Source organism: Mus musculus, chromosome 1, assembly GCF_000001635.26.
Source record: "Mus musculus strain C57BL/6J chromosome 1, GRCm38.p6 C57BL/6J".
Classification (NCBI taxonomy): domain Eukaryota; kingdom Metazoa; phylum Chordata; class Mammalia; order Rodentia; family Muridae; genus Mus; species Mus musculus.
The window spans coordinates 123,382,370-123,397,446 of record NC_000067.6 but is presented as its reverse complement, the minus strand read 5'-3'; the positions used below and the strand labels follow the sequence as shown (position 1 = coordinate 123,397,446).

General features: G+C 38.0%; 1 protein-coding gene and 1 non-coding gene across 5 annotated transcripts in view; both read left to right on the top strand.

The window, feature by feature from the left end:
- The window catches only part of Dpp10 (dipeptidylpeptidase 10), a 1,513,678-nt gene that overhangs the window by 1,448,369 nt on the left and 50,232 nt on the right, over positions 1-15,077 (top strand). For all 4 annotated transcript variants that reach the window (XM_006529626.4, NM_199021.3, XM_006529627.4 and 1 more), the window contains exons 14-15: positions 12,434-12,525; positions 13,115-13,162. In XM_006529626.4, the coding sequence (XP_006529689.1) occupies positions 12,434-12,525; positions 13,115-13,162 (140 nt within the window). The remainder of the gene's footprint in view (positions 1-12,433; positions 12,526-13,114; positions 13,163-15,077) is intronic.
- On the top strand, positions 7,516-7,646 carry Gm24791. The gene has a single exon (XR_003949279.1). It is a non-coding gene; the product is annotated as a small nucleolar RNA SNORA17 (small nucleolar RNA).

The following is a 15,077-nucleotide window of genomic DNA, read 5'->3' as shown; positions in this document are numbered from 1 at the left end:
GGACTGGCAATATGGCTAAGGTGGTAAGGGGATTCACTGTATAAACCTGGTGACCTGAGCAAAATCCATTTAAAGGTGGAAGGAAAGAACAGATGCCACAAAACTGTTACCTGACTTCCATGTGCATGCCATAGAATGTCCAGCCACACGTGTACCTAGTGTATACACAATAATAAATACGTGAATATTAACTTTTGAATGTTCATAACCAAGGAAATCTACTTTAAAATGGAATGGCACAATCAATTTTAAATGCATCTATTCTAGAAAATGCAGTGCATATTTTAAAGTAGAAAATAAAAATCAATGTGTTCTCAGTGACTATGCTGTTTCTTAGAGACCTTTTGAAAAGAGGAAGGAAACATTTTTCCTTCTAAATCTCAAACAAATTTTAAAAGTCTAAATTATTTTAAAATCAGGTTCATTAATATCTGATTTAAATATGTCAAGATTAATGAGTCAATGTAAATTAAATTTCAATAGCGCACATTCAGGAGGAAACAAGCATCCTGAGAAGTGAACATCCCCCCTACACAGAGAGAGAGAGCTTTATAATGACAAATAATTGGGAGGAAATTAGGCGATTATGAGAGCTTCCCAAGGTTGTAGCCAGAAGTATCTCTTTTTATAAATACAAAATACAATATAAATGTGGCATAAAATCCCTCACAAATAGGCTAATTTAAGTTCTTCCCTCCTTCAACTCTTGTGATTATTCTGAAGCTGATGCAACCTTCATGAAACTCACAGGAACATCCAAAAAAACATACAATGGACATGGTTAGGAAGAGGAATGGGTCAGCAGCAGAGGAGGTAACAAAAGAGTAATGTGGAAGTGGGTAGGACACAAAAACATGATCTACATGTGTTCAAATGTCCTGGTGAGCCCTTTGTATATAATTAGCATATATGAATAAACACATTCTTTTAAATAGAGTATTTATTAATTAATATATACACACACACACACACACACACACACACATTTGTACCTATAATGTTTTACTTTGGACTGACAAATTTTATGGCAGTACGTAAAATAAAAAGATAGCCAAGGTTTACAATATTAAGGAATTTGCACAAATGTGACTTTAATTTTAATCAAGGTTGAAATAAAAAAAAATTAGGACATGTGTAATTTCTACAGCAGGATAAAAGACTGATTTTCATAGTAGGTTATTAAGTTAGAAAAGTGGACTAGTTAATTATATACCCATGAATAATGCAGTTGCATTTATTTCTAAATAAATGTATGTATTTATATATGAATACATTTCTGGGTCTTTCTGGGTCAAATATTGATTGATTGGCATAGGCAGGTAGAATTTTAAGGCAATATTTTTATTTTTTATGTGAAAACTGGTCATTAGTAAATTAATACATTTATTTCTGCTATGTAAACCTTATGATCATTAGTACTAGGGAGACATTAGGGAGATATATTTCCAATAAATTACATTTTATAAATATTATAGTCAGGAAATTTTACTAAACGTTTATATTTTTTCATATGTATCTTATTTATTTGTGGTTGTGTGTATTTGTATGTGTGTGTGTGTGTGTGTGTGTGTGTGTGTGTGTGTCTGTGTTTGTGTCTATGTGTCTTTGTGAGTATGCCTGTGCCCTTGGAGGTCTGAAGAGAATGTTAGATTCTTTCAAGTTTGAATTACAGCTGGATAGGAGCCACCCGACATGGGTGCTCAGACTTAAACCCAGTCAGTTTGGAAAAGCATCGTGTCCTCCTAACAACTGAGCTATTTCTCAAGTCTTTATTGATTGTTAAAACCCAGCGCTCTGATATTTAGCTACTCCTTTAAACACTCAGGATAGTACCACTGATAAACTACCTGCCAGGCATGTCAATGGACCTGAGTTTGACTGTTTGGTACCTGCCTACCAGGCACATCTGTAATGTTTGGGGGGATGAAAACAGGAGGCTCTCCAGAGCTTACTGGCTCTCCAGTCTAGTCAGTTCAGGAGCTCTGTGTTCAGGAAGAGACCCTGTCTCAAAAGCCAAGGAAAAACTGAATCTTGGATGACACCTGTGTCAATCTCTGGCTTATACACAAATGAAGTCACACATGCACATGCATATGTATACTCACACCAAAGAAAAACTTCACAAAGATTCAAGGCTATAAACATGTACATTATATCATGATATTCACATTTTCAAATGAAGACACTTTATTTAGCCCATTAAGAAAGGAAACCATTTCTAGTATTATGTTGGGCAGATGGTGTCTTCCAAGGAAGGGTCTTTTCATATTTAGTTAATAATTTCTCTTTTTTGGAAGTTTTCCTGTATTTTTGAGGGATATATATATATATATATATATATATACATATATATATGTATGAATATGATAATATTTTCCATGTTTTCCCCCAGTTTTTCTATGTACTCTTTAGTATATCCCTCTCCCAACTTCATTTGCTATATCTATTCTTGTTGTATTTGTGGTTGTGGTTGTGGCTGTTGTTGATGTACAATAACCACTAAGTCTAGTTAGTGTTTCATATATGAAAGTGGATTGGACAACTTCTGGAAGATAAGAAATATACCAGTGGCCACATTCTCAAGAAAAGTATGTTTCTTCTCCAGCAACTATCTACTGCCAGTAGCTCATTAGTAAGTAGTGGGCCAGGAGTTTTTCTAAATGCCTCAAAAGGAATTTTATCTGTTGCTGAAATAGCCTGTGTGCAGGCACATCCATTATTCTTGCAATGTCCAGAGCAACTGCACATAGTCCCTGGGTTGACTTTATTCATCTTTCATCCCAAGTGTGAAAATGTTTCATTGAAGTAGAGTGCTTTCACTCCATTCTGGCTGCCATTCGGGGCATTAACAATTTGCCAAACTGAGAAAAGGACAAGACTATGCTATTATTTGTGGGAATGCTGTCAGGTGAGTGAAATGAACATACCAGTTATGGAGACATAAATTGATATTTAGATAAACACAGTTTGTCATGCACAAATATCCACAGAACTTGCTACAAACATGTATAGACACACACAGATGCATCCTTACATACATGTACAAGAATACATATTATTTGGGGATACAGTGTGAAACCTCATGTTTCATTTTAATAAGAGCTATAAGACTGTTTTATTAATTGTATAAAAGTGCTGTGATATAGTCAACACAACATTTGAAAAATAATACCTGATGAAAGTAATGAAAGAATAAATAAATGCTTTGTTGTTCTGTCATTCCTTTTAATAAGCTTTTCATCAATTGATGCATATATTTTCAGTCCCTTTTTACATTAAAATATGGCCTTTAAAAAGATTTCAATCAATATAATTTAGGTTTCCAACATTTATAGAATGATATATTTTTTTTCTGATACCCTCTAATGGAATTTTTAACATTTTGCATTTAGCATATTCTGAATTGTGATTTTCATAGATCTGTGGCATTCACTCATGCAGAATTGTTATGCTTGCTTTAAATGATCCATTTTTATCATTAAAGTTATTCTGCTCTTTGATGTTAGATTCTTAGACAAGCAATCTTGTTCACTAACACTTCTATTTTAATTGCCCCACAAGAATCCATTTCTAAATGTTCAAAGAGTTATAAGTATTTTAGTCAGGGTTCGCTATGGGAACAGAGCTGATAGAATAAGTACATATTAAAAGTATATTTATGAGATTGGCTTACATGATACAGTGGGAAGTCCAAAACTAGTCATCTCCCACTGGAAATGTAAGGCATCCAGCATTTGCTAGGTTAACAAAGCTGGATGATTCAATAGCTCTAGTAGGGCCCCAAAGAGCTGGAAAATTACTGGAGAGCCATTTTCACTATACATGTGATCCCTAAAGAAGACGGAGAGCCATTTTACCATACACATAATTCCTAAAGAAGCTAATTCTAGTCTCACAATAGAGATGAAGAATTAATAGGATGGTGAACTCACCAGCAAGAACAAAGATAAGCAGATGATACATAGCAGCTTTCCTTCTTCCACAGCCTTTTACTGGGAGCATGACAGGGATGTACTGCCATGTTTAGAGTAGATATTCCCACTTTCAGTAATCAGATCAAAACATCTGTCAAAGGGATGTTCAGGTGATTGCCTCGTAGTCTGTTCCAGATCCAATCCTGTTGACAAATTGCTCCCCCCACCACAACATTTCACCAAGTAGACCACATACACGTGTAAATATGTTCATTGGGTTTTACATATAGTACCAATTGACTCTTCAAAATAAAACATCATCATTTATACATGAAAGAAGAGTGCACACTACACACTACATTGCTGACCTTTCAATAGGATGCTGTGGGCTGTGTATAGTCCTTCTGTTCTGACCTTGGGGCTGTAGTCCATTGCTAATGAGCATGAATGGAATGCTGATCCTGATGGGACCTAGCAACATTGTGGCCTGCAGTCAGGGCACCTGTCTTGAGGCTCACCTGTGTCTGGGAGCCTCCTGACTCACTTAGGGCAGCTTCATGTGTTTGAAGTGGTTACTGACTGAGACCAGTAAATCTGTGCAAACATTGTGCTCTCTGGCATAAGCATCGATGAAAACATCAGAGGAAAAGCTACCCCAGTGCTCCCAGGCTCTCTTCAGGCTGGAGTGGAAGACTTGTGCTCATGAACCTTTAGTGTTTTTTTTTTTTTTTCACATTTATAGAATCTATTCACTGTCAAAGTGATTTAATAAGTGAAATAATTATTTTGCTTTTCTTAGCCTCGAATAAAATAGGATTATAATTTCATGTAAAATACAGTATTGAATTCTGACATTCAGTCTCTTTCTACCCACTCACTTTCTCTGTTTGTGTATACATGCATGCATGTTGACAGGCCAGCTGTCAACCTTGAGTGCTGTTCTTCAGGTGGCATCTCCTCCATATTTTAGAAGGATTTCTCATATCTCACCAAATAGACTAGGCTGTCTGGCCCATGAGGCTCAGGGGTCTGTTTGTCCATAGGATGACAAGGACCTGCTATAATGGCCAGTTAAAGTTTTTGTATTTTAATTTTTTATTTAGATTTCAAAAATTAATTTAAAACGAATTTATTTTTAAATTTTATTTAATATTAATTTTATAAGTTAAATTTAAAATAATTTTTTTACAATTTCATTTTTTTAAATGAGGATCAAACTCAGGTCCTCATGCTTTCCCAGCATGCACTTTGTAGAGTATGTTATTACCTTGTCTCCTTGGTGATATTAAAAATTTGATTTTCAAAATATGTACTTTTTCATGATGCCAAATAATTATTAAACCAATTACTTTTATTGCCATTTAGTTGATTTGATGGAGGTTTAGACTATGAACTATTTTTCAATGTTTCAGTGAGATTATATGCATAGTACACATTCATTTTTACATTTCATTAATTTGATATGTGCTAGTAAAATCACAATCTCTGTACCCAAATAAAATATTTGTATATCCCTTTACACAATTTTCCAAATTACTTTCACTGTGAACATATGAAAGCAGAAAGTCTGCATTTTTTTCAGTATCATATAATCTATTAAAAATTATTTGAAGAATATTATTTGTAGGTTCGGAGAGATGACTCAGTACTTATGAGCAGTTATTTCTCAATCACCAGAGTTTGGACCCAGAAATGTCTGTCTGTCCAGTTTTTAGAGGAGCAGGGAAAGAAGGAATGACTTTGCTGGTTTCCAAACAGGCCATGATACATGTTCCAGGTACAGGAAGAGACTGTGCCTCAGCGGAACAGGAACAAAATACTGTAAGGGGACACTCAGTCACCACTTGTGACCTCTGCCCACAGGCATCAGCATATATGTACATGCACTCACATGGACAGAGACATACGAACATTAATAAATAGTTGCCTTCAGGAACAATGAATATCTTCTGGTGTGTGTGTGAAAAATTTCCCCTGGGGAATTACTTTCACATAACCTCTTTATTACTCACTCTTCTTATCTCTGTGACAAAATACTCAGCAAATGCAATGTAAGAAAAGATTTGATTTTTCCACAGTTTGAGGACAGTCCATCATTGTGGGAAAGCATGGTAGCAGGAGCTTGAAATGCCTAGTCATGTCATATCCACAGTCAGGAAGCAGAGAGAGAGATGACTGCCGGTGCTCAGCATAGGATGGAGGTGCCCACACTTTAGGTGCATCTTCCTTCCTCAGTTATCACAATCTAGAGACTGCCTCAAAGATTGCCTAGATAATGTCTAGTAGGTGATTCTCAATGATGTCATTTTGAGAAGCAAGATTAACCCTCACAATATCTCTCCCACTCAGAGAGGGGTGAGCAGAGTTTCCAGACTGTTCAGGATAAGCAGCTGCACTGTCATTTTCCCAAACTGTGTGAAATAATAAAAAAAAAAATCTCATTGTTGCATTTGCCACTTTGTCTGTCTATACAGTAGCAAGCACTTTCACTCAGGATAGCTGACTATTCCACTCAGAACAATATTAAATTCCATTATTGATTAGAAGTACTGTAGAGAATCACATGCTTGCAATTCATAATCCTATCACCTAATCAACCTAATAAAAGGTTTTCATTAAATTTCTCTCCTCTATCTGATTAGGACATTGTCTGAAAACAATGAGTTCATTTCCTGTGATGAATAGACAGTAAATTAAAGCATGGTATTTTTAAGCAGTATAGCATCTCTCTTATTCACTGACTGTAAACTTTGGGCAGAATTTAATATCAGATATTTGAATAAACAGGGACACTGCTAAATGTGCCAACATGCTTCCAGTTTATGAATAGAAGTGCCTGGCTCAGATTTTGTTTCTTTGCTTGAGATAACATCATCACCAATTCAGGGTGTGTGTCTCATGTCTAGTCTCCACTACAGCCACTCTATTGTAGATTTGCAGCCTGCTTCAGAGGGTGAATGAAGACTTATTCCTGTTCCATATTTTATTCTGAATTCAAAGTTAAAGTAAGAGTTGAATTGAAAGTATATCTCCATACTCTAGCTTCTCTTAGTACTACACCTAGGCTTATATCTATACCCAGGGTTTCTATTCTGCCAAGTTTATATAGAAGACATATGGATTAACAAAAAGTTATATTTCTGTGTAATAAAAATTTGTATTCTTTTTTGCATTGTTTACTTTGCATTCCTTTCACTGAGAGAGAGAATTCCCTGATAAAGTTTCTTATGGCCAAGCCTGATATCCTGAATTCAAGCACTTGGACCTACATGGTGGAATGAGAAGCATGACTCCCACAGGTTGTCCTCTGACTTTTAGAGACATGCCATAAAGTGTGTGCGCATGCACATGTGTGTGCACAACCACACACACACACACACACACACACACACACACACACACATATGCACACAATGTGAAAAATATAAGTTTTCACTCTGTGACTTTGTGTTTTGAAAGTGTTTGAAACACTCCCTGAAATTCAGAAATGTCTTTGTATGACATAATCATGCCTCTGAATTTATTTTTATGTGCTCAATAATAATCTAACAAATTCTGATTGTTTTGGAAGGTGTTGCTTAGAGTCCATACAAAAGTCTAGCCAACCCCTGGAGACTTGGCAGGTGTGGCTGCTGTGTCACATATGTGTCAGGAGGTGGCAGAGAAGAGAGAGGCTATGTCTATGCTAAGTGTTCTTATTGGTGAACATCTGAATGATTATAGCCGAATAATTTTTGGAAGAAAAAAAAAGAGTTAGCCAGTCAAGTAGAAGTGAGCCTGAGACAGATAATCATTTCATGGGATGACTCTGGTGGGCCAGGCAGAGAATGAGCCACCAGACCAGGACTGTAGGGTTTGGGCAGGGAGCTAACCTGGGATGACTACCAATCCAGTGTCATGCAGGCTCTGGGGGTGCAGACCATGTCCAAAATGACCTCTGCTCGGGTCTATAATATACAAGTAGATCAGAGAACTCCTGAAACAACATCAGACACTCAGAGACCCTGGGAACCACTAAGAGGAGTAAGTAGATGGTATAGAAATGGAAGGGAAACAAAAACAGAAAGTGAGAACAATGAAGAGAGACAGAACTGCGTAATTGAGGGTAGTGATGGACAGCTGATGTAAGTAACCAGTGATGCCAACTGGGGCCATGGTTGGGTCCAACCCTATGCTGCCATCAGGGGCTACTTCTGGGCCCATGTCTGGATCCATGACTCTGTAGCAGCAGGGGTCTGTTACCACAAAAGGCCAGATAGAAGTCACTGGTCTGAGTTGCTGGCTGGGAACATGTTGATGTCCAAGGGCTATACAGAACTTGTGGAAGATCTGGCCTTGGGGGCCAGAGAATGAGAGATATGACCCTGTCTCTAACCAACTGAAGTAGTGTGGAAAGCAGTCCATACATGGGAAGTTGAAGGTGAGACAGCCCCATGGGTATGAGCATGTGAGAGCTGGCCCTGACACTTGTTTCCTATGTGGATGAGGGCGAGATAACCTCCTCCCTCTTCCTTACTCAGCATTTGCAGAAAATGGAAGACCTGATCCTGTTATCATGAGAGCAGGAGAACTGGCCCTGTCCTTCACCACCTGCAACACTCAGAAGAGAGGGTCCTGTAGCTCACCTAGGTAGCACAATAGAGCTGACCCTAATGGCAGCAGGGGTGAGCTGACCTAATGGTAGAGCTGCCCCCAACCCCCACCACTTATTTGTTATGTGGTGATATGATCAAGGCAAAGACCATCCCCTTACACCTTGCCACCTATAGCAGGCAAGAGAGTTGGCCCCAAGGTCAGGAGAGTGGGAGAAATGGCCCTGTCCATCACCACCTGCAATACTCAGGAGAGCAGGGCCTGTTCCTTGTCTAGTCAGCACAAAATAGATCTGACCTTGGCTTGGAGGGTGTGGTAAGGTGGACAAGGACATTGCTGTTGAGCTGCCTTAAGAGCAGGAGAACAGCAGAGCCAGAGATCAACTCAAATACCTCTCAGGACCAGACCCAGGGCTTTTAATTGGTCTACCACAAGATCTATCCCATCAGTGAACTGCTGGAGTGCATGAAGTGGCTGGTCCTACAGATCTAAAACCACAGGATCTCCAGGTCACAGGGCAATAACAGAACATCTGAGATGAATCCTGGAGAGGTTCTAGTATTGATAGAGTGGAAGAAGCTAGAGGCCTCAAACCAGACCAACAAGCCATTGCAATGAACATTTGCAAGCAAGAGAGTATAGCCAAATATGTATACTGAGGGACACAATGACTCACTACACCTTCCAAAATATTTTTTCCTTCTGTTGTGGGAAAGGCTACAAGGTGAAGGATAGTTACAATAGATTTTCCTCCTAATCTTAAATGTGTAACGTTGTTAGTCATCTTTTACCTCTCTGAGACAGTCTCACAATTTAACACACTCAGAAATCTGTGATCCAAAAGTGTTTCAAAATATACACAAATATAAAAAATCATTACAATGTTCTATGTGGTTTTTCATCTTGAATTTGACATTATAAATGAGCTAAGATATTGAAGTATTAGTTCTCTGTTCTGGGAGCAATCAAAGTAGATTATGAAAGCATGTGAAGATAGCTGCCTGATGTAGTTTAGGGTTCCATGCTGGCCTTTGGTGTGTAACTGAAAAAAAACAAAAACAAAAAAAAAAAACAAACAAAAAACACAGATTTCCTTTCATCCTTACATTTATACATTTTGCATACAAAGACTTGAATCATATTATTATCTCAGACAGTACACAAAAAACTTGATTTAACATGAATATGGATAGCTAACAGACCAGAGAATTTATAAAAACAAGATTCCTCTCATTTATTTTCCTCCTTTCATTGAGACAGGTACTGGGGATGTAAACCAGCCATACTATGTAAACCAAGTGTCCACATGACTTGTAACCCTCCTGCCTCAGCTTTCTGAGCAAAGAGGTTATAGATATCAACAGAGTGGGCAGGGAGCTGATAAATGTAGATCCATACCAAGAAGACTAAGAATATTTTGAAGAAAGGTTCTGTTTCTATAGAAACAGAGTGGCATATAGACTATGTGTTCATTTTGTTTCAAGTAGAATTGGTAAGAAGGCATTACAAGTCCCCCATATCTATACATCTATACATCTCTATACATGTATTCAGTACGTAGTTACATCAAAAATGTCTTGGGACTATTCCCCCAAGTAGCATTCTCTCTGGACAATGCTATAAAACTTAGAGTAAACTACAGCAGTTACAACTTTTCAAAAGCCAAATTTCTTTTTCTATATATAATTTCTTATTTTACAGATAGAATGAAACCCAGTCAATATCTCATTACATTATTTGTCTATGTTCCACATATCTAGGTATACTGTATATATTTGTAAGCTCTTTAATACATGAGTACAGATGTATTTTACTCCAAAATGTGACTTTAATCTTTTAAATTTATTTATTTGTGTGTGGATGTAGTGTCTGCATGTGAGGATGTGTAGAAGTGAGAGGACAACATGCAGGACCTGGTGTTTTTATTTCATATGGGATCTGGGAATCATGTCAGCAAGTTTGTGTGACAGGTGTATTTACCCACTGAGATATCTGATTGGCCTTGGCCTTTACTTTATAAGACCTTAAAGATTCCATCATGGTTTTGGGAAATCTTGCACAGCCCCCAGATCAACAGTTCTCAACCTGTGAGTCACAACACTTCCAGGGGCCGCATATCAAAAATCCTGCATAGAAGATATTTGTATTATGATTCATAATGGTAGCCAAATTACAGTTATGAAGCAGCAATGAGATAATTTTATGGTTGGGTATAACCACAGCATGAAGAACCATATTAAAAGGTTGCAGCATTGGAGAACCACTGCCTAAGGTTACAATCAATCAATGATTGCTGGAGAAGATGGTTGAGTCTTCGCCATGAATGAGCCCTTCTAGATTATACAGTCTCAAATAGTCAATTAAACATACATGTACATGAGCCAATATTAAATGAACTCATTGTGTTTGAATTTATATATACCTATATGTGTATACCTTTCTATGTGTGTGTGTGTGTGAGAGAGAGAGAGAGAGAAAGAGAGAGAGAGAGAATAATTAAAGAAGTCAAGAATTTGAAACATCATTGTGGGTCTGTAGGAGTTGACTAGGGAGAGGAATGGGCGGAAACAATGTGCCAACAGTACTCATGTATGAAGTTTTAAAAAAAATTAATGGAATTTTCATTATTGTGATTCAGTTCTATGGAAATCCCTTTCTGAGAAAGATGAATGCCAGAAATTATAGGGTTCAAATTCCCTGCTCTTTTGACCTTGCTTTCAAGTAGGAGGAAAAAGAATATTTTCAAAACATTGTCGCTTGATGAATTAATTTTCTAACTAACCTCCTGAACATTTGGGTATTTTTTAGACAAAAAGAAAGAATATTACTGTTTGACAAAAAATAAAAAGTAAGACAAAATAAGTGTCAGTGAGAAAACTTGAAAGATGAAGAGTCAGGGAAGCTTAATTGCTAGTAAACTCTTAATTAGCATAATGCTTGAAAAGCAAATGCCTGCCATTCATGCTGACACATGCTTATCTTCCAGCACTCATGAGGTTGACCCATACATGCTTGCACATGCCTCCAATCCACCAATTGGGAGGCTAAGGTAGAATGATCACTAGTCTCAAAAACAAACGAAAGCATGAAAACCATCACAGGTTAAGAGTACATATGTGTGTTGTGACCAAGATTGCCAATCATAGGTGTTTTCTCCATCATGTACCTCTGGAGATATAAGAGAGTTTGCCTTTAAGAACAAAAATGTGGGAGTCGCGGTTGCAGTGTGAAGATTGAACAACTTCTGGAATCTGTAGCACAGTCGGATGACTGTGCTTGACCAACATGTTGGATATTTCAAAGCTAATAAGAAAGGTATCTAATGTTCTTACCCCAGTGAAATGGTGCACACCTACAGTGAAGGACAGGCCAAGCCTGAGCTGGTCAACTGTGCTGACCTGAAATAACCTGTGAGCCTGAGCAATAACTCACACATATAGAGAGGAATGATAAATGTTGGAGGAAGCAGTCAGCTTTGTCTTGGCTTCACTACTATATAATATACCAAATGTTACAGCAAGAAACAAATAAGGAAGGTAAAGAATAAATAGCATTGCTCGGTTGCAGCAGTTTCTTCTGAAACGTTTGCTGTGACGCTGGACAACTGCACAGCTGCCACCTATTTCAATGAGAACAGCAGAAGTCTCTCATTGGAAACAAGTGCTTCCCTCAGGAGTGTTCACAGCTGCATGGCCACCTGGTTCTTCCTGCACTGTTTACCTATGGCCCAGGAATAAAGGCACTGTCCCACCATGGTCTCTTTATTAGAATGTGTATGAGACCTTGAATTTAGTGTAGGAAGCCTAATGTTGGCTGAGAAAGAATTAGATGAAACAAAAGCTGCCTGTACTTTTTTTTTTTTAACCAGGGAGCTGCTGTTTAAGTAAAAATGAGAAATCAATATTTTCAATTTTATTTCTTTGCAGAGTAAAAGCGAGCAAATTACGGTGCGGCATCTGACATCAGGAAACTGGGAAGTGATAAGGATCTTGGCCTATGATGAAACAACTCAAAAAATGTGATTGTTTTTGCTTCTCTACATGGGCTGGCCATCAGCATTGTCAAGTGTAATCTTTTCTATTATTAGAGAATCATCCCATGGTTGTTCAAACAAGCAACCCATGTAATAATAACCCTCTCTTTAAAAGCATTGTCTTAAAGCAGGACCAGGTACTGCTCTTGTAGAGGACCAAGGCTCAGTTTCTAGTACTCACATCAGGAGTCTAACAACTGCTTGTAATTTCAGCCCTAGGGAAATCTGATGCTCTTTGTTGGCCTTCATGGGCATGTGCATGCACATGCAACTATAGACACAGATACATATATAAATACAGATACATCTTAAAATTGTTAACCCCACTTCATTCACATATACTGCACACAGACCTAGTTCTACCACATACTCCTAAGACATTAGAAAAGCTTAAGAAGCAGGCTGGTTATTTTACAAACAAGACAGATGCATTCCCTGAATACAACAAATGTCTATGTCTGTAACTAAGCAGCCACTTTCTGTCTTTTTGATGAGTTAGAAAATTCAAGTAAGAATTAAGGTTGGTGGAAATAAAATCAACCACTAACACTTTTGCTATTTTCTCCCCAAACAGTTACTTTCTGAGCACAGAATCTTCTCCCCAAGGGAGGCAACTATACAGGTAGGTGGTATGAACTCATTTCCCCCAGGTTGACTTTTCATAGGCTAAGACCAGAAAGTGACAGTGGCATGGGGGAAAAAAAACTCAGATCATTTTCTTTTTTTTTTTGTTTTTTGTTTTTGTTTTTTTTTTGTTTTGTTTTGTTTTGTTTTGTTTTTTTGTTTTTTTGTTTTTTTTATGATTCCATTCATGAAAATAGAATTTTTTTAATTAGGTATTTTCCTCATTTACATTTTCAATGCTATCCCAAAGGTCCCCCATACCCACCCCCCCCCAATCCCCTACCCACCCACTCCCCCTTTTTGGCCCTGGCATTCCCCTGTACTGGGGCATATAAAGTTTGCAAGTCCAAAGGGCCTCTCTTTGCAGTGATGGCCGACTAGGCCATCTTTTGATACATATGCAGCTAAAGACAAGAGCTCCTGGGTACTGGTTAGTTCATATTGTTGTTCCACCTATAGGGTTGCAGATCCCTTTAGCTCCTTGGGTACTTTCTCTAGCTCCTCCATTAGGGGCCGTGTGATCCATCCAATAGCTGACTGTGATCATCCACTTCTGTGTTTGCTAGGCCCCGGCATAGTCTCACAAGAGAGAGCTATAACTGGGTCCTTTCAGCAAAATCTTGCTAGTGTATGCAATTGTGTCAGCATTTGGAAGCTGATTATGGGATGGATCCCTGCATATGGCAGTCACTAGATGGTCCATCCTGTCGTCACAGCTCCAAATTTTGTCTCTGTAACTCCTTTTATGGGTGTTTTGTTCCCATTTCTAAGAAAGGGTAAAGTGTCCACACTTTGGTCTTCGTTCTTCTTGAATTTCATGCGTTTGGCAAGTTGTATCTTATATCTTGGGTATCCTAAGTTTCTGGGCTATTATCCACTTATCAATGAGTACATATTGTGCGAGTTCCTTTGTGATTGGGTTACTTCACTCAGGATGATACCCTCCAGGTCCATCCATTTGCCTAGGAATTTCATAAATTCATTTTTTAATAGCTCAGTAGTATTCCATTCAATATGGCAAGGCAAAAACCAGTCTCAGTATGACAACCTCAGACTCTTGGTGTCTTCTCTTGGGTGTGGACCTCAGGAAATTTAGGAAGCTACAAATGGAACGGAATTTTCTTTCATGGAGTTTACTTCTCTCTCTCTCTCTCTCTCTCTCTCTCTCTCTCCTTTTTATTTGTGGATAATAAAAATGATGCAACTCTTATTTCAGAAGTAAGAAAAACAATTTATTCCAGAGCCAAATATGAGTGGCCAAATCAAAGAAACACAGATTTAGGTTACCTCAGATACAGAATTCCAATGGGATAACGGTTTCAAGTAATAGTAATAGGACAAAGAGAGTCATAAATCGAGATACTTTTCAAGAGCATCCATGGGAACCTCAGGTAGATAACTATAATTCTGGGGAAACTGAGGTGCCAGTATCTAATGATATTCGTAATTTAGATGTTGGTGAAATTTAGAAGTCTATTCATACATTCCAAGAGGATTTACAAAGTAGTCATACAAGGTTAGTTCATACACAAAGGTGCCAACAAATGGTTCTTGGACTGGCTGATCCTGTAACATCATAACTTCTCTGCAATCACTGAACTTTTAATCAGTCTTTGAAGTATACAGATGTTCAATGCAGTTTCTTTCTTGGAAATTTAGTTCACACTGCAAACACAACAATAAAGATATGACAAACCTGAATCTAGTTTTCTTTTTTCCCTCATTACTTTATTTATTCACTTTACATCCTAATAGCAGCCCTCCCTCTCATCTCAGTCCCTGCCCACACAGCTCCATCCTCTCCCTCTCCTCTTTTCCTCTGAGAAGGGAGGGAGGAAAGGGACTGCCCCTCAGTCCCCCCACCCAGTGTACCTACTCACCATGACACTACAAGTCATTGAGCGACTAGGCAA